Source organism: Myotis myotis, unplaced genomic scaffold, assembly GCF_014108235.1.
Source record: "Myotis myotis isolate mMyoMyo1 unplaced genomic scaffold, mMyoMyo1.p scaffold_m19_p_1, whole genome shotgun sequence".
Lineage (NCBI taxonomy): Eukaryota > Metazoa > Chordata > Mammalia > Chiroptera > Vespertilionidae > Myotis > Myotis myotis.
Genome location: NW_023416313.1, coordinates 198,137,170 through 198,158,861, shown reverse-complemented (window position 1 = coordinate 198,158,861; position 21,692 = coordinate 198,137,170). Strand labels below are relative to the sequence as shown.

Here is a 21,692-nt window from a genome sequence, read left to right as displayed (position 1 = left end):
GTGCTTCCTTTAAGTGACAGTTAAGTATGTAGAGGGGGTCTTGAAACATGTCCCCGGGGATAAAGGGGGACTACTATAGGGATTATTTTAAATTCAAGGAATCGGGATCAGAGAAGATAAGTAACTTTCCCGAAGTCACATAGCTTGGAAGTGGCAGAGCTCTGTGACTCCAGATTCTAAATTCTTAACTATGTCACCACAGCTTGTAAGATTCTGGACGTTAGTCCTACCAAAATAATTTTTAATTGATTTTTAGAGAGAGGGGTGTTAATGTAAATACCTGAAAAATATTTCCTGATGCCAAGTTACATGCTGCTTTCCAAATTATTTCAGAGGTCTCCATGGCAACATCATAACTCCAAGCAGCTGTAGTAATGTACTAGTAAGGCAGTATATTTAGTTTTAGAGGATAAATTTTATTCCTGTCTCCCCCTGCTGGTTTAACAAAGAAATGTCTTTGAAGCCTTAGCAAAATAAAGCGGGTATTACTGTTAGGCAATGTTGTTGAAAGTACGGTCCCAGACCAGTAGCGTCAACATTTGCACACTTGTCAGAAATGCAAATTATTGGATTTACTCCAAGCTTACTTAGTTACTCTGGGGATGGGGAACCAGCAACCTAAATTTTAAGAAGTTCTCCAGGGTGGGGAGATGTAGAAAACAGTAGAGATGCCGTCAGGGATTCAGTCACTGTTACTGCCACACTTGCTCAGATCCTTGGAATTATTTTGGCACCTTTCTCTCGCCCATCACCACATCCAGTTTCTCCCCTTTCCTATGTTTTCTGAAGTTAGTACTGGCACAGACTACCTCAGTATCTCCTGGACTATTGCGAAAACCTCTTTTTGAGCACTTACTGGGAGTCACCAGATTGACCATTCTAAATCAATCCTGCATGTCACTTTCAGTGGCTTTCCACTGCCCATGGTTTAGTCAGAGGTAAATTACTAATTCCTCATTATCATGCATCAGGGGAATGAATAGTAATTGTTATATTACTATTATACTTTAAAATTAAATTTATTCTATATGTTTTGGGCCTGAAGTGACCACCCAAAAATATCTTATAAATCATTTTTTAAAAAATCCAAAGTTCAAATAACAGGTCTGCTTTTCTTTTAATTTTATTTCAGATAGAGAAAGGGAGAGAGAGATGTTGATTTATTGTTACACTTAATTATGCATTTACTGGTTGCTACTTTTATGTGCCCTGACCAGAGATTGAACCTGCAACCTGGGCATATTGAGATGACGATCTAACCAGCTGAGCTACCTGTCCAGGGCCCTGGTCTGCTTTGATTTTCAAAATGGACATTTATTTCAAAATAACTTATTAAAGATAACATTCTAAGGTTATAAAAGTCATAAAAGAATGAGCTAAGTTTTATAAATTTATTTTAAACTTGTACTGGGTTGTCACATAGCTCTAGGACCCTTCCTTGGGTCTAACCCAGCTTGTTCTACTTTTCCTCTTCATTTGTAGGATAGTCTAGAGATCTGTCTCTTTAATTCAGTGGCTGCCACACTCTATCCCTTGAGAGGTTGTTGGGAGTGTGTGTGTGCATGTGCGTGTGTGTGTGTGTGTGTGTGTGTGTGTGTGTGCGCGCGCGCCGTGCGTGTGGGGGTGTTTGTGGCAGGGGTGTGAGGTTGTGAGTAGGTGAGATCAGATTATGGTATTTGCCAATTTCCATAGTGTGATATCACTGAACATGGCATTGTATTTCAACCATATAGATGTAAACAACATAAATAACCCCCAGGAGCATCTATCTATATATATAACAGGCTATAAGCGACCGACTGATCGGCTGGTAGGTATGACCTGCACTGACCACCAGGGGGCAGGTGCTCAACACACGAGCTGCTGAGCGACAGCAACTTTGCAGAGTGCCCTCTTGTACTCCGGGACCCTCGGTTTCAACCCAATCCCCGCAGGCCAAGCCGAGGGACCCCACTTGCCGGAAGGACCCTGCTCACTCCCCGGACGCTCTTCGAGTCCCAGCGCCTCCCCAGGGGAGGGACCGGGGAGGGACCGCGGGAGGTTGGCTCCAGGGCATGTCCGGCCCATCTCGCCCAGTCCTGCCCCGCCGGCCACCTTCTAATTGATTTCCTTTCAATGCGTACGAATCCGAGCCCTGGCCCTCTAGTAAATAAATAATAAGATATAGTAAAATAGCCGAAACCGGTTTGGCTCAGTGGATAGAGCGTCGGCCTGCGGACTGAAAGGTCCCAGGTTCGATTCCGGTCAGGGGCATGTACCTGGGTTGCGGGCACATCCCCGGTGGGGAGTGTGCAGGAGGCGGCTGGTCGATGTTTCTCTCTCATCGATGTTTCTGACTCTCTATCTCTCTCCTTTCCTCTCTGTAAAAACTCAATAAAATATAAAAAAAAAAGATATAGTAAAATAATTAGGCAATGATAGGCTTTAAATGTATGCCTATTATCTTAATTTTTAATATAGTTTACTTGTAAGTTTATATGTGGGGGACAGAAGTTTCTCTTGAGCCCACAGGGAAACAGTTGCCATTAGCTCAAAATCATCTGCATACCATAGAGGCAGATCTTGGGTGTCTTCATTCTGAACCCTTACAGTCCTCCCCAGACTTTCACATTCCAGAACGTTGGATTGATCAATTAATTGTTCTATATCTCATTAAGCCAGTCTTAGTCTTAAGAGAAGTTCAATTCAGTTAAACAGTTGTTTCTCATTTCAGGAGGCTGGAATGCCAGCTGGAAAGTTAAACCTGTGCCATAAGCAATCAGGTATTCAATAAGAGGTATCTCTATGGAAACAAAAGAAAAACAAAGGTTAATGAATGGAGCAGACTATAACCTTGGTTTCTGAGTTCTGAAGGCAGGCAGTCAAGATTTCTGGATGTCTGTCTTGAATTATTTTCAGATGGAGAGAAGGCAGGCAATCAGTCTGACAGATTATTTTGGTCTGCAGTTTGGATGTCTGGTGATTTTTCTGCAATAGGCACAAAGATTGTCCATATATTAGCTATTATGGTGACTTCTCTCAAGTTAATATCAAGTCATCCCACTTTAGTTTGCATGGCTTTGGGAAAAGGGCAGTTTTAGTTCTCAAAGATTCCAACTCAAAACTGGAAACGTTAGTTTGGAAATTCATAGCCAGATATTGGAGGAGACTAGAAGAATTCAGAATCTAGTCCAGTTTACAAGTAGGAATAAAACCTCAAAAGACAATACAAATATATGGTAATGGGAGGAGTAGACTTTGGGTGGCAGGCACACAATGCAATATACAGATGATGCATTATAGAACTATACCTTTGAAACTTGTATGTTATTAACCAATGCCACCCTAGTAAGTTTTTTTTTCAGTTGTTGCCTTTAATTAACATCTCAACAAGTAACATATTCTTCTATAATTATAATATGGAAATGTTTAAGAACAAAACAGAAATTTTTTGGGCAAATGCCTAGGAAAGAATGGTTAAGTTAATCCAAGGTTATTTATTTAAATGTTATCTTTTAATATATATATATATATATACACATGTATATATTTTTTTATTGATTTCACAGAGGAAGAGGGAGAAATAGAAACATCAATGATGAGAATCATTGATTGGTTGCTTCCTGATGCCCCCTACTGGGGATCAAGCCTGAAACCCGAGCATGTGCCCTGGACTGGAATCGAACCCAGGACCCTTGGGTCCACAGGCCAACCCTCTATCCACTGAGCCAAACCAGCTAGGGCTCTTCTTTTTTTAAATTGATTTTAGAGAGAGAGGAGGGAAGAAACATCTACCGAATGCCTGCTGCATACCCGCTACTGGGGATGGAGCCTGCAACCCAGGCATGTGTCCTGACAGGGAATTGAACCAGCAACCTCTCAATGTATGGAATGACGCTCAACCAACTAAGCCATACTGGCCAGGGGCCTCTCTTCTTGAGGTCCCCCAAATATCCGGAGATTTTTACACCTGCCAAGGCTGCTGGGAACCTTGTAAGCAAGGGTACCAGGCCACCATTTCCAAGGTTGTTTTTTTGGTTTGTTTGTTTTTAATTAGCTTTTATAAATCAGTCTTAATTCCTTAAAAATATCTGGTCATTTCTGAGTCTATGTATGTTTCTCTCAAATATGATACTGGCTCTAGTTTCCAGTTGTATCCCATTATAAGGAGAACAGATTCTTTTTTAAAAAATATGTTTTTATTGATTTCAGAGAGGGAGAGGGAGGGAGATAGAAACATCATTTATGAGAATCATGGATCAACTGCCTCCTGCATGCCCCCCAGTGGGGATGGAGCCTGTGACCCAGGCATGTGCCCTTGACCGGAATGGAACCTGGGACCCTTCAGTACACAGGCCGATGCTCTATCCACTGAGCCAAACCGGCCAGGGCTAAGGAGAACAGATTCTTATTGAACTTCACAATATCACCATGAATATGAGAACACTCATTTTGAGTTTCCTAATTCTGGAGGGATCAAGTAGGAAGAAAAAGACAAATATTTCAATTCTGCTTACAAAAGTATAATACACCAAATTGCTCTGAGTCACAGCTAGCTTTAGAGAAAAAAATGTTTCCTTATATCTGGAAAACAAAAATGAAAATGAAAGAGCCAGCAATGTTTCAAACAAAAAGTCATAAAATTGCAACTATTCTCATCAGTTTATTCAGTCCCATGTGGTTAAAACGTAGAAATGACATTTTGAGATAACTAACAATTATTATGAAATGAAAATATCTGGGGTTTCTATCAGTGACAAAAATCACAAGTATTGCTAATACTAATTGGTTTATGGCCTACATTCATAATAAAATGTTAAATTTTATTTAGAAGTTAATGAAACCAAAGATGAAACTCTATGCTTGATCCATGGAGCCCAGGTTAAGAACTCCCAGGACTAGAGGTCCCCCCAAAACATCAACAGTGCTTATTTCTGAGTGGTGAAAATATTTTTCTTCTTTTCTGTATTTTTCAAAATCTCCATCATATTCAAACTTTTATAATCATAAAATATATCACACGATATTTTCCAAACTGAGAGGGGTGTATATTGCTTGGTAAGATTCAGGATAGACAAATTGGAAAAACAAAGCAATACTTGAAGAAAATCCTTTAGGAGGGGGGAAAAAAAGGAAACAAAATCTTGGATGACGATGGAGAAACAACCTAACTTACATCAGAAAGACTTGAAGTTGTGCGACCGTTACACGACATATCTGTATACACAAAGGGATCAATTCTTTAATACGCGACGCTGCCTCCGGTCTGAAGCTTCATGACTCCTTAACAGCCCACACTGCCATTCTGGGGCCATATCCTATGAGAAAGAGGGATCCCACAGGCCCCAGCTACTCATGCGTTTATTAATGTATTGTCCACACCTTCTGCATCTTCCGCTTTTGCTCACCTCCCAGCTCGGTCTGCCTACTCCCCGCTGCACGCAGTGGTTTGGGAGAGAGCAGTCCTGGGCAGTGAAATCCCAAATCCTTACCAGGCCCCGCAAGACCCTCCTGGATCTGACCCTTATCTACCTCCCCAATTCCCAACGGCGTTCCCCGGGCGTCAGCCGCTCGGACCTTTATTCCTCCAATAAGCCCCCCTGTGTCGGCCTCAGGGGCTTTGCTTTTCCTGTTGTTCTTTCCGGGCAAGTTCCTCCTCCAGAGATCCACCAGCAGCCTGCTCTGCACCCTTGTGGCTCCAGCGTCTGCCCGCAGAGAGGCTCTCCTGACCGCACTGTTGAAAGTCCTCCCTGCGAGTCTGAAGTTACTTCCATGTTGTTTCTCTCACCAGGAAGGAAGCTTCTTGAAGGCAGGACCCTCCGCTCCTGAATGAATGAACAGGAATGGATGAATACCTGTGGACTGTCTCCTGGGGGTGTGCTTTGCTTAGAAACAGAAATCAGTTCATGGAGAAAAAGCACGTTAGTAGCGGCTTTCAGCTGTCCTCCGAGTTGCGGGCCCCCTAGGAGGCTTCGGAGTAGACAATCCTAGGATCGCAGCCGAGCGGGAGCGCCGAACGCAGAATCGCAAGACCGCCGCGCGGAACTGAGGCTGCGCAGAGCGGGGGGGGCGTGGCCACCCGCTTCCCGGAAGTGGATGAGAGCCCGCGAGAGGCCGCGGGCGGGAGGCTGGGGCTGGCGGGCGGCCGCCGCGCTGGGCCCGCGGGGTGCGTGCCCTCCGGCCATGGAGGACGAGCTGAGCTTCTCGGACATCTACGGCGGCCGCCTGGCCCTGCAGCGCCGCCACTACTCGCCGTCCTGCCGCGAGTTCTGCCTCAGCTGCCCGCGGCTCTCGCTGCGCTCGCTCACCGCTGTCACCTGCTCCGTGTGGCTGGCGGCCTACGGACTCTTCACCCTCTGCGAGGTAAGGGCCGGGCCGCCCCTCCCCGCGGTCGGTGCCCGGACGCGATGTTGGAAGGGTCTGTGGGGTCGTGGGGTCGAGCCCGGACCTCGCGGCGGCGGACCCTCCTACAGTCGTAGGGCCGGCGGGCGGGAGCTCGCTGGCGCTGGGGACGCCGTCCGCTGCTGGACAGCTCTTTCCATTACGGCCCGTGCGGGGTGTGCCCGGTCCTTCCTCCCTCCCTCGGGTCGCTACTGTGCTCTGGTTCCAGCCCGTACACACAGGGTCCTTGCACGACAGCCTCAAACAGCGGTTCTCAACCTGTGGGTCGCGACGCCTTTGGGGGTCGAACGACCCTTTCACAGGGGTCGCCTAAGACCCATCGGAAAACACATATATAATTACATATTGTTTTTGTGATTAATCACTATGCTTTAATTATGTTCCATTTGTAACAATGAAATTGGGGGTCACCACAACATGAGGAACTGTATTAAAGGGCCGCGGCATTAGGAAGGTTGAGAACCACTGGCCTGAAAGGTCAACTTCCATGCGCCTTATGTAGCGCACGCTCCCAGGGATTCAGCTCCAAGGGGCCCGAGAACTGGTCGCGGATCGTCCTCCCGTCCCCTCCCCGCCTCGGGAGCCACTGCTCCCCATACCTCCTCTGTAGTCGCGCAGAGGCTGTCGCTGGCGCCTGGTGTGTGGGCTTGTGCAGGGTGTGTATATACACACACACAGGTTAAGAGCTTCACATGGACAGTTCTTCCTAATCTGTTTTTCAAGGCAGTCTAACTCCTCCTCCTCCCAACTGCTCCCCCAGCTTCAAGGACTTTCTAAAGAATTATGACATTTCAGAGATGGGTAGGTTTTTAAGCTCCATTTCCAGACCCATTCCTATTGTCCCAGATGTTTCCACATCCCTAAAATGGAATCGATGCCTGCCACGCCAGCTCCTCAGTATTGTGAGGGTCACGTACAGTGGTTTTGTGACAGCCCTCAAATGAAAGGAATCACCCTCATTGCCTTTTTCAGTTTCATATGGAGTGCCCTGAATTGAATAGTTTATTTCAGGAGTGATCTGGTCAGAGTAAGTACAGCAGGACTATTTATTCTTTAATTTGGATATTGCTTCCATTACCGCATCCTTTACTGCACCCATTAGCTGTTTTTGCCATTCAAGCATAGACATATGCATAATTAGGACTGCCTTAATTTGTGTCAAGTTATATCTAAAAGTTTCTTCATAACTCAGTTAAGTTGCCAGAACAGTCCTGCTCCTTCCCCTCCCCCCAAAATATTTAATTTATAATATATGGTCATGTGAGGAGAGAACAGATACTTATTAAATGCCCAGTGGAACAACAAATTGAAGTTTCTCTTTCTCTCTCTCTATTCCTCCCTCCCTCCTTCTGTGTCTCTATAAAAATAAATTTTAAAAATGTAAAGGCAGGTAGTTTCAAAGAAAATCAGAGCTGGTTAATAGTTAAAGTGGTAAAAACAGATCTTATTCAGAAACCATGGTGATAGGAGAAAAAAGACCTCAGTATATAATTGGACTCAGTTCTGAATACAGCATAGACAAATGGGAATTTATAGTCGAGGAGCAGGGTGGGGGTCAGTGGATGGGAAATTACTAAAAGGAAACATCAGGGGCTAAACTGACTTGACAGGATTCGTGCTGAAGACCAGTCAGGTGGGAGTTCTCTCTAAACTGACTTAGCAAGATTCTTGCTACAACTGGGCAATGCAGGCCCAACAATGATGGACAGCAGGGTCAGGGGCTTAGAAGAGCTTGACTAGAGTTAGGTCAAGGAGTGCACCTTGTCAGTCAGTTACAAAGAATAATAAGACACTTCCTGCCTTCAAGGAATGCCAGTCACAAATTACTGAATCTCTTTATTCCAGGCCAGTGATTTTTTTCCGGTGCCATCCTTCTATATAATAGCTTATGGAAAAAAGAAAACAGTGCCTCATGAGAGAAACACACATCAATAGAAAAACACATTTCAACATCAGAAATGATAAAAGGTTGTAAATGTGTCTTAGGATCAAAGGAATAAATGTCATCTTGAGCCCTTAACACATCGGGTAGTCATATCAGTTCATCAGTCAGCCTTAACACATCAGTTGGTCACAACCCAAAACAACTAAAAGAGTTCTACATGAGAATATCTCTGTTATTTTCTGTTAACAAAACAAGATGTCAAGAGGTAGGAGGGCATAAGAGGCTCAGTAGATTGTTTTGTTTTCATCTTGGTGTACCCTCTTGTCCTCAGCCTAGCTTTCCACATGGTCTAACAGAGTCCATAGTAGTTGCAGAATCAGAACCTCAGGATTACCTGGCCAGTGTGGCTCAGTGGTTGAGCATTGACCTATGAACAGGAGGTCACAGTTGGATTCCCAGTCAGGGCACATACCTACTTGCAGGCTTGCTCCCCAGTAGGGGTTGTGCAGGAGGCAGCCAATCGATGATTCTCTCTCATCATTGATGTTTCAATCTCTCTCTCTCGCTCTTCCTTCCTCTTTCTGAAATAAATAAAAACATATTTAAAAAAAACAAAACCCTCAGGATGTAGGGACCTTATCTTCCTTATATCTCTGTTTAGATGGACTTGGTTTTCCAGAAACCCCTCCAGGAGATCTTCCCTCACATCTCATTGGTCAGAGTTGTGTCATGTGTCCGTTTCTAAACCAGTCATTGGCAGGAGTGGGAACCAATCATGATTCACTCGGAGTTCTATTAGGAAGGAGTGGTTGGGTTGTATCTCTTACACGGTGTGAAGCATTTTACAATTGCTCAGTCTGTGATTTTGCACTACATATTATTCTGAGCGAGTGTGAGAGGAAAGGTCTGAGTCCTTAGGTTGCAGTTTTGGAAGAAAAATCTCTGATGGATATTTTGCTGATAGAGGTTCTCTTCCAGAATCTGTTTGTTGTCTGTATTTCGTCATATGCTTTCATAGTTCTTCGGAGCACAAATGAAAGTGATTTCCTCTTCCTCCATGCATGTTCCTCTTACCTGTTCAACTCACAGCAGAACAAGGCTTCTTCCTGCATTGCCTAGAGTTGACTTATTAAACAGTGGCGTATGCAGAAGACCATCTGGTAATCTTACTGCCGGTGTCTGGCTCTCTCTCCAGAACAGCATGATCCTCTCTGCTGCCATCTTCATCACCCTCATAGGCCTGCTTGGTTACCTCCATTTTGTGAAGATTGATCAGGAGACTCTGTTAATCATTGATTCCCTGGGCATCCAGATGACTTCAACCTATGCCTCTGGCAAAGAAAGCACCACCTTCATTGAGATGGGCAAGGTGAAGGATGTTATCATTAATGAGGCTATTTATATGGTAAGTATGTAAGTGGTATCAGGCCCTTTTGGAGGGGTAGCCCATGGAGTGTGCCTGAAGTTGAACTGTTTTAGTACCTGAAGTATTAGATGTCACAAAATTAAAATTGAGGACTCTCTGCTCCAGTACTTGCAGTGTTTCCTTTTGGTTATGTCCAAAACCATAAAAGTGAAAAAAGGTATGTCCTTTTATATTATCTATTTATTTATTTTTAGAGGAGAGAGAGAGAGAGAGAGAGAGAGAGAGAGAGAGAGAGAGAGAGATTGATTTGTTGTTTTTCCATTTATTTATGCATTCATTGGTAGATTCTTGCATGTGCCCTGACCAGGGATTGAATCACAACCTTGGCATATGGGGATGACGCCCTAACCAATGGAGCTACCCGACCAGGGTGTCCCTTTTTAAAGAGACACAGCAGGTGCTCATGGGTAGGGTGTCAGCATTTCAATTTTATTTTTGGCTCAGCTTCAGAATCATCTCTGGTGCTGATTGTTGCATGAGAATATACTTCTCCCTCACTTCAAAAGCTATCAAGAGCTCTACTTAGAGATAACTATTTATGAAAAAGTTTTAGCCATCCCTTGAAGAAAAAGAGACAAAATGAGTTTCACTTAGATCTCTGCTATTTGGTGTATTTTCTTACAGCAGAAGGTGATTTACTACCTTTGCATTTTATTGAATGACCCGATGGAACCAAATGGGATATCCCAAGTAGTACCTGTCTTCCAGGTGAGCACAGAACACTTGGCTTAACTTTCTTCTCCAAAGAAATCCTCTACCTCCACCCCCCCCCTCCCCCGCGCGTATCCACGGCTACTTCTGTACAGTAGCAATGTAAACTCTTGTTGTCAGGAACATATGAGGATACCTGATGGCTATTTTTAGTGAGAATTAGGATTTTAGTTCTTTCAGGAGCTCCTTTTTTTTAAAAAAATATATTGATTTTAGAGAGGAAGAGAAAGGGAGAGAGAGAGAGAAACATCAATGATGAGAGAGAATCATTGATTGGCTGCCTCCTGCACATTCCCTACTGGGGATCGAGCCCACAACCCAGGCATGTGCCCTTGGGCAGAATCGAACCTGGGACCCTTCAGTCCATAGGCCGGTGCTCTATCCATTGAGCCAAACCAGCTAGGGCTCAGGAGCTCCTTTTGAGGCAAATACAGGCTTTCAGAAATATTACAAATTTACACAGATTTTAGGGAAAAAATAGATAGCAACTTCTGCCTGTAAATCACTATTCATGTCCTTGGGCTCTGTCAGTCTACCAATATGATTTTACGTAGATGTTACTGATCTACACATACTGTTACAGTATACACTGTTTTGTATCTTTTTTTTTTTATATATATTTTATTGATTTTTTACAGAGAGGAAGGGATAGAGATAGAGAGTTAGAAACATCGATGAGAGAGAAACATCGATCAGCTGCCTCCTGCACATTCCCTACTGGAGATGTGCCCACAACCAAGGTACATGCCCTTGACCGGAATCAAACCCGGGACCTTTCAGTCCGCAGGCCGACGCTCTATCCACTGAGCCAAGCCGGTTACGGCACTGTTTTGTATCTTGCTTTTTAAATTTGACATGCATATTTTCATGCATCTGCAAAGGCCACTGTACTTACTAAATAATTATACCATCATGTCAAGTATCAGTTTATTTAGCCACTCTATTGCTAACTTTTGAAATCACAACCTAGGGTATTTTTTGCTCTTCTAAAAAACCACTTACATAAACATAATTGTAATAAATTCCTTTATAGGTGTATAATTCACATGTGCAGTTTACTGCCTCACTGCCCTGTTTCTCAAAGGATTTAAGGCAGCTAAGCGAAAATTCTTTTGCATCATAGTTCAAAATTATTTTATTAAAGTTTACTAATAGCTTCATGGATTTTTACAGTATTTGAGATTTGGCTCTAGAGATTGGACAACTTCATATACTTTGGGGGGATTTGTGTTTTTCTAGTCTTGGCTAACAGTGGGTATAGCTTCTTTAGTATGTCGGTAAAGGAATTAAAAATTTTAAATTTGTACTTTAAATGACAAAGACTTTTCATATTTCTTTGTATCTACCTACTAATATTTCTTCTTGTTTTAAACTATCCGTACCTCCTCTCTTAGTTAAGTAGAATGTAGATATTGATTATGCATTTGTAACAATTTATGTATTTGGGTAGCAAACTTTTATTGCATATGCCATCCTCATCTTTTTCCCATTCTGTGGCTTTCTTTTAACTCAGTTGTATTACATTTCCTTATACACAGTATTTGTCAATGTTGACATGTGAAGCCGCCCTTCTTGTCTCTGAGGACTGTCTCACAGCTTGTGACACTCCCCAGGAGGGTCTCCTTGTTAACCCTCTTGCTTGCTCTTAGATGGAGATCATGAAACTTATACAGATTATAAACTGTCTTTGAGATCTGGCTTTGCAGAATTCACAGGCTGGGCTGAGGGCCTAGTAAGGGACTCTTCCAGCAAGGTGCTGTGAGGCCTGCACTCCGCCTCTGAGCTCCCACCTGTGCCTACAGACCCCTGGGTGTGGGTGAGAGTAAGGTTGCACAGGGATGCGCACTCCTAAGCTCTCTTGTTCACCTTGACTGTGCCTTTCTTCCCTTTGGCCTTCAGAGTGCCAAGCCCCGGCTGGACTGCTTGATTGAAGTGTACAGGAGCTGCCAGGAGATCCTGGCACACGGGAAAGCCACATCCACAAGCCCATGAGCCCCAGCATTCAGAAGGCCAGGCTGTCTTCCGTGGGAAAGGACTCCTAAGCCCTTGCGCTGGTGTTTTTTGCTGTATTCAAACCATCATGTGGACACGGCCCTAGGAACCAGGATGGATGCAGTGGATCTGAGAGCCACAGAGCAGGTGACTGGAACTCGGCTCATTGTGTGATGTTGAGCAAAGTGTTCCTGGTATTTCAGTGCTCCCCTCGTAAGGTATGTGTCCGTTACCAACTGAGAGGAGACCGTAAGAAACGGTTTGTCAAAGGCCATGTTGACAAAGAGCACTTTGCGAATTTTCTAAGCACATTCAAGTTGACTTTTTGTTGAATTTTGTGGAGCAAGACAATGGGAAATTGATATCAGATCTCTTGAGAAAGACAATTTCCAGCTATATAAAAGTCAAGAAAATAGTCCAGCTCTTCAGGCACTGGGTTAGTGGGAAGAAATGTCCCACAAGACTAGACTCTGTCCCCCTAGCTCCTTTGTCTGTATAGGGTTAAATATGATGAATCTCTAATAAACAGGTCTCCTTCCTAAACATGTACAGTAATTGCCTGGTTCACAGACACCTGCTTTTGACTGACAAACATGAATGTGGCATTTCAGTCAGGGTATGAAGCACATTAATACTCTTGTTACTCAAAAACTTCTTTTGCCGAGAGGAATGAGACAAAAGTCCAGACAGAAATTTGACTTTGGTTTCTAGGAACATGTTAAAGAAGGATAAACATGCAACCTATAGAAGCCTTTGTTGGTAAGACAGTTTCTTCTGTATAAAATTCATAAACTAAGGAAGGATTCCTGAAGGATTGGGAAGGAGAGAGGGTGGGGGAAATAGCTGGACCCCCAAATTCAGTATGAACACGGCTCTGTTCTCCTTTACTTTTTCTTTGGGATCCTAATTTTTTTTTTTTTTAGTTTGTTAATCTTCACCTGAGGATATTTTTTCCCATTGGTTTTTAGAGAGTGTGGAAGGGAGAGAGAGAGGGGGAGAGAGAAAATGAGAGAGAACTGTCGATGTGAAAGAGACACACTGATTGGTTGCCTCCAGCACATGCCCTGACTGGGGCCAAGGATTGAACCTGAAACCCAACTATGCACCCTTGCCCGGGAATTGAACCCAAGACCCTTTGGTATGTGGGCTGCCACTCTAACCATTGAGCAACACAAACCAGGGCAGATCCTAATGTTTTTAAAACTCCCAGGTGGGTAATATCCTCATGGGCCTTAGAGACACTCAAGTATCACAAAACCAGAGATGTCATTTCTGCCTTTTACACCAGCCCTGGAGGGGTTCTTCAGAAGTCTGTGGTACATGTGATGTGTTGATGTGTTCCAGGTAGGAATGTCCCAATTAGAACCCAAATGCTGGGCGAAGGCAGGAACAGAAATGTTTGACCAAATACAACAGGCTAATTTTTAAGTTGATAATTTTGTATGGGCCGAGAAGGATGTAATAAATATCCACGTGGCTGTTGGCAGAAAAAAGGTTCTCCACCCCTGGTGTAAAGGATGAGAGGGGAAGCATGCAGGAGCTGAAGTGCTCACATAAACTAGTTCCAGCCGAGTGGTTCTGCAGTGTGCATCTCTCTCTCTCACGCGCGCACGCAAACACACGAACACACACACACACACACACACACACACACACACACACACACACACACAGTGTACACTGTCAGGGTAAATGCTAAGACCATACAGTTTTCAGCACTTTATTGACATATGATAAGACTGTCTTAGAGCTATGAAATAAAACTCCGTTTCCAATGTTGGAAAATCAGAGTACCAGTGAACTCTTTCGTCTTTGTTAGGGGAGGGTGGAAACAAAGAGCATCTCCTCTGCACTTAACAGAAGGTCTCAGTGGGATAGGGGGATACTGGCATCGTTAGGAAGGCAAAAGGTGGAAGCAACATTCAGTTTCTGGGACAGACATCACCTGTCCTCTGTCCTCAAACTAATTCCCAGCAGAAGTTCGCCAGAAGTCCTGAGGAGCAGATCCCAGGCCCTCAAGCCCCAAGGGGTCTCCTGTTTCTGACTCATTCTGGTGGCTCCCAGAGTAGCAAAAGGCAGAGTGCATCTGCTTGGTCTTTTGAAGAGCAGGGAAACGGGTGATGGCCACCTCGTCCTACAGCAGTGAGCACAGCCTTCACTGAGCCCTGTCCAGTAGTTAAAAGGAGAACGAGGAGGCCAAGTTAGACCTGCCCCTGCCTTAGCTTGTACCCAGTTGGGCTTACAGTCCAGTGTGAGGAAGAGCAGCTTCGATCTCGGCAGGGAGCGCTCCTGTCCTACAAAGAGGAGCTGCTGCCCCGGAGGGCAGGGCACTGCGGGGCGCCTACTCACGGGCAGTAGGGGAGGGAAGGCCTCCGTTCTTTTCCCTCCAGCCCTGCCAACCCCTTTCCCATCTGCAAAAGGAAACCCAGTTTTAGTGAGTTCTAGGCTTCTGTCAGAGTTGGGGTGAACGGGAAATTTTGGTCCTCAGGATTTGAGGATGTTGGGAAAACTTCAAGTATAAATCCCCACATAAGGACCGTATACAGTATACAACAGATTGGCCTCCCCGAGGGTGCCAGTGGGGAAAGCTCTGACGTACGGCACTGATGCCCTCAGGAACCAGACCTCCCTGTCTGTCTAGCAGGCAGAATCCAGCACTCATACTCTGGTGGGGGGAAAAAAACAGTGGTTTTTATACTGGGCCTGGCTTTTTAAAAGTTGGGCCCTGAAACATAAGGCACCTAGAGAATAGAGGCTTCGTGGACACTGAAGTACACACTTCACAGAACAAACCAGGGCGGGCTGGGGAGGGTGCTGGACCCATCACAGTAGTGTCATGCCCCAGGATTCGTATCTCCAACCCCAGAGGCACCAGGTGGTGGGGAAAGGGGCAGGAGAAATATTCACAGCAACGTTGGCCCCTTGGCAGCCCGTGGAAGAGAAGCAAAGAGCTGTTGTCCAGCCGGTTCCCATGGCTGGTGGGCAGCAGGTAGCTTGGTGGGTGTGTTCACAGTTATGGAGCAGTGGCTCATGTAGCTGGCCATGAGGAGGGTAGCCTCTGCAATCTAAGGAGACAACAGAGAAATGAAGGACATGAACTAGCCTTGGCTCGAACACTGGCTTTCTCTTTCACTCGCTGTTATACAGGGCACATAACCTTCCTGGGCTTCAGTTCCTTTCTCTCTTAAAATACCCACCTGGGAGAAATCGTCCAAAGGGGGTCATTACTGTGCGGTTCAGAGGCCCAGTGAAATGGCCCCTATTGGTCTGGAGGTCCTGTGAGACGCACAGTACCCTGAGAACAGGCGGCACTTCCTCTCTGGCTCCAAGCTGGGGCAGGGGGCCTCCCTGGAGCAAAGGGCCCGCATATCTTCTCCTTTGGCAGGGGTGTGTTAAAAGGAGGAGGAAATCTGGCAATCTCCAGCTTTAGGATCAAAGCAACAGGGTTTCCAGGGAACTCTGGGAGTCAGGAACCTATAAATGAGGACTTAGGTTTCTGAGTCTTTGTAATTCTTACGTTAGCTAGTCAACATTTCCTGTACTGAGTGGGAATAAAGCCCTTAAGGCAAAAGAGGTCTTTGGGCGGAATTAAGACCTGGAGGACAGGGGAGCATGTGCAGACTGTCCCACTTGAGGACTAGTGTTGGGACAGCAGAGCCCAGGACAAGGTGAGAACATCTTGAGGGGGCAGCTGCCCTGGTCCTGCTGCAAGGAGAACAGTGAGTGAGCACCACACCCAACTCCAGCCTGCATGGTGCGGAGGCTTGAGAGCAGGAAAGATCATGTGAAGGGCACAGAGTAGCTGGGCCTGAGTGAGTGCCCTTCCTAGCCAGCCCTCACTGTCTGCCCAGCAGTGACTGCCGAGCAACTCCACCGGAGCCCTTTGGAGCCATGATCATAGGCAAGGCCCAGTTTCCTTTGGGGCAGGGCTCTTCCAGGAGACGGTCACAACCCCAGCTTCCTTTCTGAGCTCCAAGTCCACCTCTTCCTACATTACAGGTCAGAGTAAAATGTTTCAGGAACTCTCAGACCCACCTTGGGAGCGGCCATCCGGAAGGTCAGCTTTTCAATGTGGCCTTTTCCAGAGCTCTGGTCTGGAATGGATCTAATCACAAGCATGAAGTCGTCCCGGCAGCCACCAAAGGTCGTCACTGAAGAGTAGGGGTAGGTGACACGCACTTGCTGTGGGAAAGAGCTGGTTAGTCCTGGGCAAACTTTCCCCCTGCCTCCGAGCTAGGAACCAGCACCCGTCTCTTCTGAGCACAGGGAGCTTAACCAGGAAAGAACTCCTCAGTGGTCATAATCTGGAGATACACGTCTCCGATGTCTACATGCTGTGTCTAGCCTAGAGAACAGCTGTGCTTGGGCAGGGGGTAGGGAGAGGGGGGCATGGTCACTTCACTCAGGCTTTTGAGTCCAGAGAGAAGAAAAGACTTCAGGAGAAGGAGGGGATCGGGGAGCCAGCCCTCCTCCTTCCTTACCATCGTGTTGTGGTCCAGGATGCTGACACCATCCTCATTCACAGCAATCCACACCAGAGGGTTCTCCTTGGAAGACAGCTGTACAGGCTGGGGAAACAGGAAAACCCCATCAGATGCATCCCCAGCAATGGATTCTGAACCATGAGAGCTTTGTTAGGAAGGCACACGCAGGGATCTGCTAGGCAGTGATTTCCAACCTTTTCCTTATCTTGGAAAACAAAAGATGGCATTTGTGCAGCATGCTGGAGAGCACAGGAGGCATCTGGCCTTGGGGCTCTGGCTACCTACTAACAATCGCGAGCAGGAGGAGATCACAGCCTATCCTGCCACAGCCCATCGACTGGGAAGCTCTGTGCACAGAATAGAGCGTCCCTGGCTGCTCTGTCATGGGTGTGGGGAACAGACTGTTTTCTCCCAGCTCTGACACTGACAGCCCTCCACCCACAGTCTTTCCCAGCTGGAGTGCATCTTGCTTCAATCAATTTCACAGGGACTGTAAAAGAAACAGGAAAGCAAAATACAATCTTATGGGCGACAGACCCTACAAGTAAGAAAAGTGGCTATTTAGTGGACAATTCCTGGAACGACTGTTTTCGCTGCCAGCGCTGCAGTAGGGCAATCCCCAAAAGGCTGGGGAGGTAGGCATGTCACCTTTTTCAGTAGCTTTCCCCAACTTCCCATACCAAGTGGGATCCCGTGTTATATGCCCTTATAACTAGCTGATCCTATCTTTTTTCCCCCAGGGTAGCATTGAGAAAGAAGTCAATAAAGGAAAGATGTGGGACACCCAGAAAGAATCCTGGACCCAAAGCAATGAATCACAACTGCTCTGGACCATGGAATGGGGATTAGGTCAGAAATGGGTGGAAAGATAGCGACCCCTGGTGGTTGCTAGTTTGCAGGCAGGCATTGCAGACTAGACTCAAACATGATTAGGGACTATAACTCCAAGAGATACTTAGGGCATTCCTGAGGGCGTGGTCACCACTCCTTCCACTAGAAACCACTTGCACTTACCTGAGCAGCGAAGAGCTTAGCACCAAAGAAGGGCCATTTCCGGGCCACGGTCAGGTAGATGCGGATGCACTCAGGAGGGGAGCAGCCTTGCAGTGCTGCCCACTTTGTGGTCAGCTGATCTACTAGATACCTGGATTGGACAGATGGAGAGAAACGGTGCTGGTGAAGTGCCAACATGTTCCCATGGCAGCTCTGAGACCTCCCCAAGTCCGCAGCCCGCATCTCCCACGAGACCCCGTAAGACAGTGGTTCTCAACCTTCCTAATGCTGCGACCCTTTAATACAGTTCCTCATGTTGTGGTGACCCCCAATTTTATTGTTACAAATTGAACATAATTAAAGCATAGTGATTAATCACAAAAACAATATGTAATTATATATGTGTTTTCCGATGGTCTTAGGTGACCCCTGTGAAAGGGTCGTTCGACCCCCAATGGGGTCGCGATCCACAGGTTGAGAACCACTGCCGTAAGACCTGGTAGCCTACCTCAACTTTTCAGTGGGTGTCCCGTATCGGTAGCGCCTTGGGTAGAACCTGTCTAGCACCTGCTGTAGGTGGTGCTGAGCCTTGGAAGGGGGTGTGCCCCCAGGGCTTGGCGAGAGATGCCTCTCCAAGTCCCCAAACTCTACCTGTGATAGAAACACATGGAAGCTTACAAGTCAAGAATATGGACATGGTGCGGGTGGTATGGGCGTAGTGGTGAGGGTGGGCTGTTGAGAAAGGTGTAATAAACCCTTTTTTTCATAACTTTACTGGGGAGGTGTAAATGGATGTGAAAAAACACTTCTTGTGAACTGGCCTTTTATATCCAGTTTCACAGACACTAGAGATAAACAAACAACCTTAGGGTCCTGGAATATTAGAGATTATCTAATCCAACTTTCACTTTCCAGCCGAGGTTAAGTGTCTTAACCAAAGACACAGTTAATTAGAGGCAAACAGGGAAAACAATGTAGAAATTCTGGCTTCCAATCCAAAAATATGGGACATAGGATTGAAGATGCTACAGATCCTAGAGTACAGCAGGTCCTTGAAGAACAGTTTTGCTCAATGTCACTTCATTATAATGTTGATGAGATGTTTTGCTTAAAGCTGTAGAACAAGTTGATGCTAAGGAAGGACTGACTGAACTGTGTATCAGAGAGTTCCAAATGTGGCCTTTGGAGTCAGACACCTGGCTCAAATCCCAACTCTGCCACTTACCAGCTTTGTAATGCTGGTCAGGTTACTTAAACTCTCTGAGCTTCAATATCCTCACCTATTATGTGGGGATGAGAACTAAATGAGATAATATATCCTATATAATAAAAGGCTAATATGCAAATTGAATGGCGGAACAACCAGTCGCTATGACATGCACTGACCACCAAGGGGCAGATGCTCAACACAGGAGCTGCCCCCTGGTGGTCAGTGCACTCCCACAGGGGGAGTACCGCTCAGCCAGAAGCCGGGCTCATGGCTGGCGAGTGCAGCAGTGGTGGTGGGAGCCTCTCCTGCCTCCGCGGCAGCACTAAGTATGTCCAACTGCCGGCTTAGGCCCACTCCCTGCTTAAGCCATCAGTCGGACATCCCCCGAAGGCTCCTGGGCTGTGAGAGGGTGCAGGCCGGGCTGAGGGACCCACCCCAAGTGCACAAATCTCATGCACCAGGCCTGAGTATAAGAGGGCCTAAACCAGCAGTCAGACATCCCCTGAGTGCTTCTGGACTGCAAGAGGGTGCAGGCTGGACTAAGGGACCCCCCCAAGTGCATGAATCTTGTGCATTGGGCCTCTAGTATAAAATATTTAGCACAGGGTCCTCTATAGAGTATTTAATACGTGTTTATTATATTAAAGATCAGTTATTAGAGAGAGAGGGAGAGGAGGAGAGGGAGGGAAAGAGAGAGGGAAAGAGGGAGAGAAAGATAGAGGAAGACAGACATTGATGTGAGAGGGAAACATCGATCGGCTGCCTCCTGCACGTACCTTCCAGGGATGGAGCCTGCAACCCAAGTATGTGGCCTGTCAGGGAATTGAACCAACAACCTTTTGATACATGGGATGATGCCCAACCAACTGAGCCAGACTGGGCAGGGCTAAAGATCAGCTATTATTATTTCCCCTTCTTTTTCAGCAAGTAGATCTATGGGAACCATACAGGTATCCCAGATACCTTTGGCAAGATGGCCTCCTAAAAGTAACAGGGAGAAGAGTCAAAGTCTGAATGTGTGTTCCTTTTCTAATTCTAGTTAAAATGTTTGACAGCTTTAAATACAAATGTTATGGCATACATTTATGCATTATTTAAGAACATACTTAGTACAACCCTGTGGGGGTAGGTTTGGCGGTATCTTTGTTTTCAGTCCACAGAAATGGAAACTAAAGCACAGACAAGTAAAGTAACGTGGCCAACATCTCAGAGCTTGAAGTGGCCAGGACTCAAACCCAGGCCTCTGGATTCCCGCCCACAGATCTGCACGCAGCCTGTGTGTGCAATGAGGAGCTCTGCTGGGTAAGGAGCCAGGGGCAAGGCCACCCTCTCCTCTGGCACCGCCCTCCTGCAGAATCTCCTGCTCCAGGCTGTGTGGTGCATTCCGCCTGCGAGTCCAAAGGTGGTGCCTGACCCTCCTGATTCCCAAACAGACCCGTACCTGGGCCATCAGGGCAGCCATCTCCAGAGCCAGCTCCTTGTTGACAGGAAACCTCCCGGCCACGATCTCGCCACTGGTCTGGAAGGCAAGCAGCAGACGCTCGCGTTCTGTCTCCCCTTTGACTTGACCCCGAAAGTACAGCCTACAGGGAAGAGGGCGAGAAGCCAGGTCAGCTGGGATCCCAAAAGGACAAGGTCATCTTGGCATCTGTTTTATCTTGACTTCCAAAGAAAGAAATGACTCTTTTTATACCATTTCTAAGCCTATTTTCTATTGCCTCCAAAATATTTAAGCAAGCATGCCACAGAGCCCATAGTTCTCATGGCAACAGTAGCGTGTGGTTAATTCTGGATACACCATTAGACTTACGGGATTTGATGAAGGGATCTGGTACCAGGAATCACAACTTATTAGGGAACTGGATGAGTTAAGAAGCCAAGAGACTAATGGAAACTATTTGCCTGGAGACATAACTGGGATGGAATTTTCTTACTCAAATTGGTAAAAAGTCAGGATGCCTACTTCTGTATCCCCTGGAATTGGTATAGGAGCAATTTGTTTCTAGCCTTAAATTTAGTGCTCATATAAAATCTCCCTCTCCTAAGGTAACACATGCAGCCATCTCATGAGGTTGGTCTGTTTTCTTGGTATGTTTGTGTGTGTGTGTGTAAGCATGCATGTGTGTGTACATGCAGTATAGGGACTGAGAGCTGAGCTGCCCAGTCGGCCTGGCTCCCCAGCTAATGAGCACCATGCAGTGCTGTATCTGTGGGCCTCCTGCCTGTGCACCCCAGGCGCAGCCCTCACGCCTGGTCCCCCCCCTTGGGCATGCTCAGGACCTGCTCTTGTACATCAGCCTCACGACACGCGTGCCACCCTCAGACTTCCTGGAGTGCAGCTCCTTCAGGGCTTGTTCCCACTTGGAAATGGCATCGCAGAGCTTGAAGAGGCAAAGACAAAAGTCAGAAAAGCACCTGGTGAGGGGCATGAGGTCCAGGCAGGGCTGGCCTTGGGCAGAGCAGCAGGGCAGAGTGGAGTGACTGTCCTCCATGGAGAGGATGACCTACGGGCCAGGACCCCAGGTGCCTGCGCTTCCTCACAGACTTGGCGTGAGCAGCACAGCAAAGCTTCCCCTACTGGCCTTAACATCGGAGCGCCCCCCACCCCGA

General features: G+C 46.4%; 2 protein-coding genes across 10 annotated transcripts in view; one reads left to right on the top strand and one right to left on the bottom strand.

Moving 5' to 3' along the window:
* The first annotated feature begins 6,064 nt into the window (after window positions 1–6,064).
* On the top strand, window positions 6,065–12,938 carry PIGH (phosphatidylinositol glycan anchor biosynthesis class H). Of its 3 annotated transcripts, none has more exons than XM_036310701.1 (4): window positions 6,066–6,342; window positions 9,462–9,671; window positions 10,320–10,400; window positions 12,303–12,938. In XM_036310701.1, exons 1-4 carry the CDS (start codon window positions 6,076–6,078, stop codon window positions 12,393–12,395), a joined length of 651 nt encoding a protein of 216 aa, XP_036166594.1. In that variant the 5' UTR covers window positions 6,066–6,075; the 3' UTR covers window positions 12,396–12,938. The 3 variants fall into 3 exon arrangements, with proteins under 3 accessions (XP_036166599.1, XP_036166594.1, XP_036166587.1); XM_036310694.1 differs by having other exon boundaries at window positions 6,067–6,342; window positions 10,317–10,400; XM_036310706.1 differs by lacking the exon at window positions 10,320–10,400 and having other exon boundaries at window positions 6,065–6,342.
* A 1,161-nt stretch (window positions 12,939–14,099) lies between these two features.
* The window catches only part of PLEKHH1 (pleckstrin homology, MyTH4 and FERM domain containing H1), a 52,200-nt gene continuing 44,607 nt past the window's right edge, over window positions 14,100–21,692 (bottom strand). For 5 of the 7 annotated variants that reach the window (XM_036310557.1, XM_036310573.1, XM_036310583.1 and 2 more), the window contains 7 exons: window positions 21,363–21,463; window positions 20,524–20,665; window positions 18,381–18,523; window positions 17,894–18,023; window positions 16,877–16,963; window positions 16,431–16,577; window positions 14,100–15,460 (listed from right to left, as the gene is read on the bottom strand). In XM_036310557.1, coding sequence (XP_036166450.1) covers window positions 15,299–15,460; window positions 16,431–16,577; window positions 16,877–16,963; window positions 17,894–18,023; window positions 18,381–18,523; window positions 20,524–20,665; window positions 21,363–21,463 — 912 coding nt within the window. In that variant the 3' untranslated portion in view covers window positions 14,100–15,298. Of the gene's footprint in view, window positions 15,461–16,430; window positions 16,578–16,876; window positions 16,964–17,893; window positions 18,024–18,380; window positions 18,524–19,858; window positions 20,064–20,188; window positions 20,666–21,362; window positions 21,464–21,692 lie in introns of those variants that run through there. The other 2 variants (XR_004967727.1, XR_004967728.1) reach the window with 2 other exon arrangements.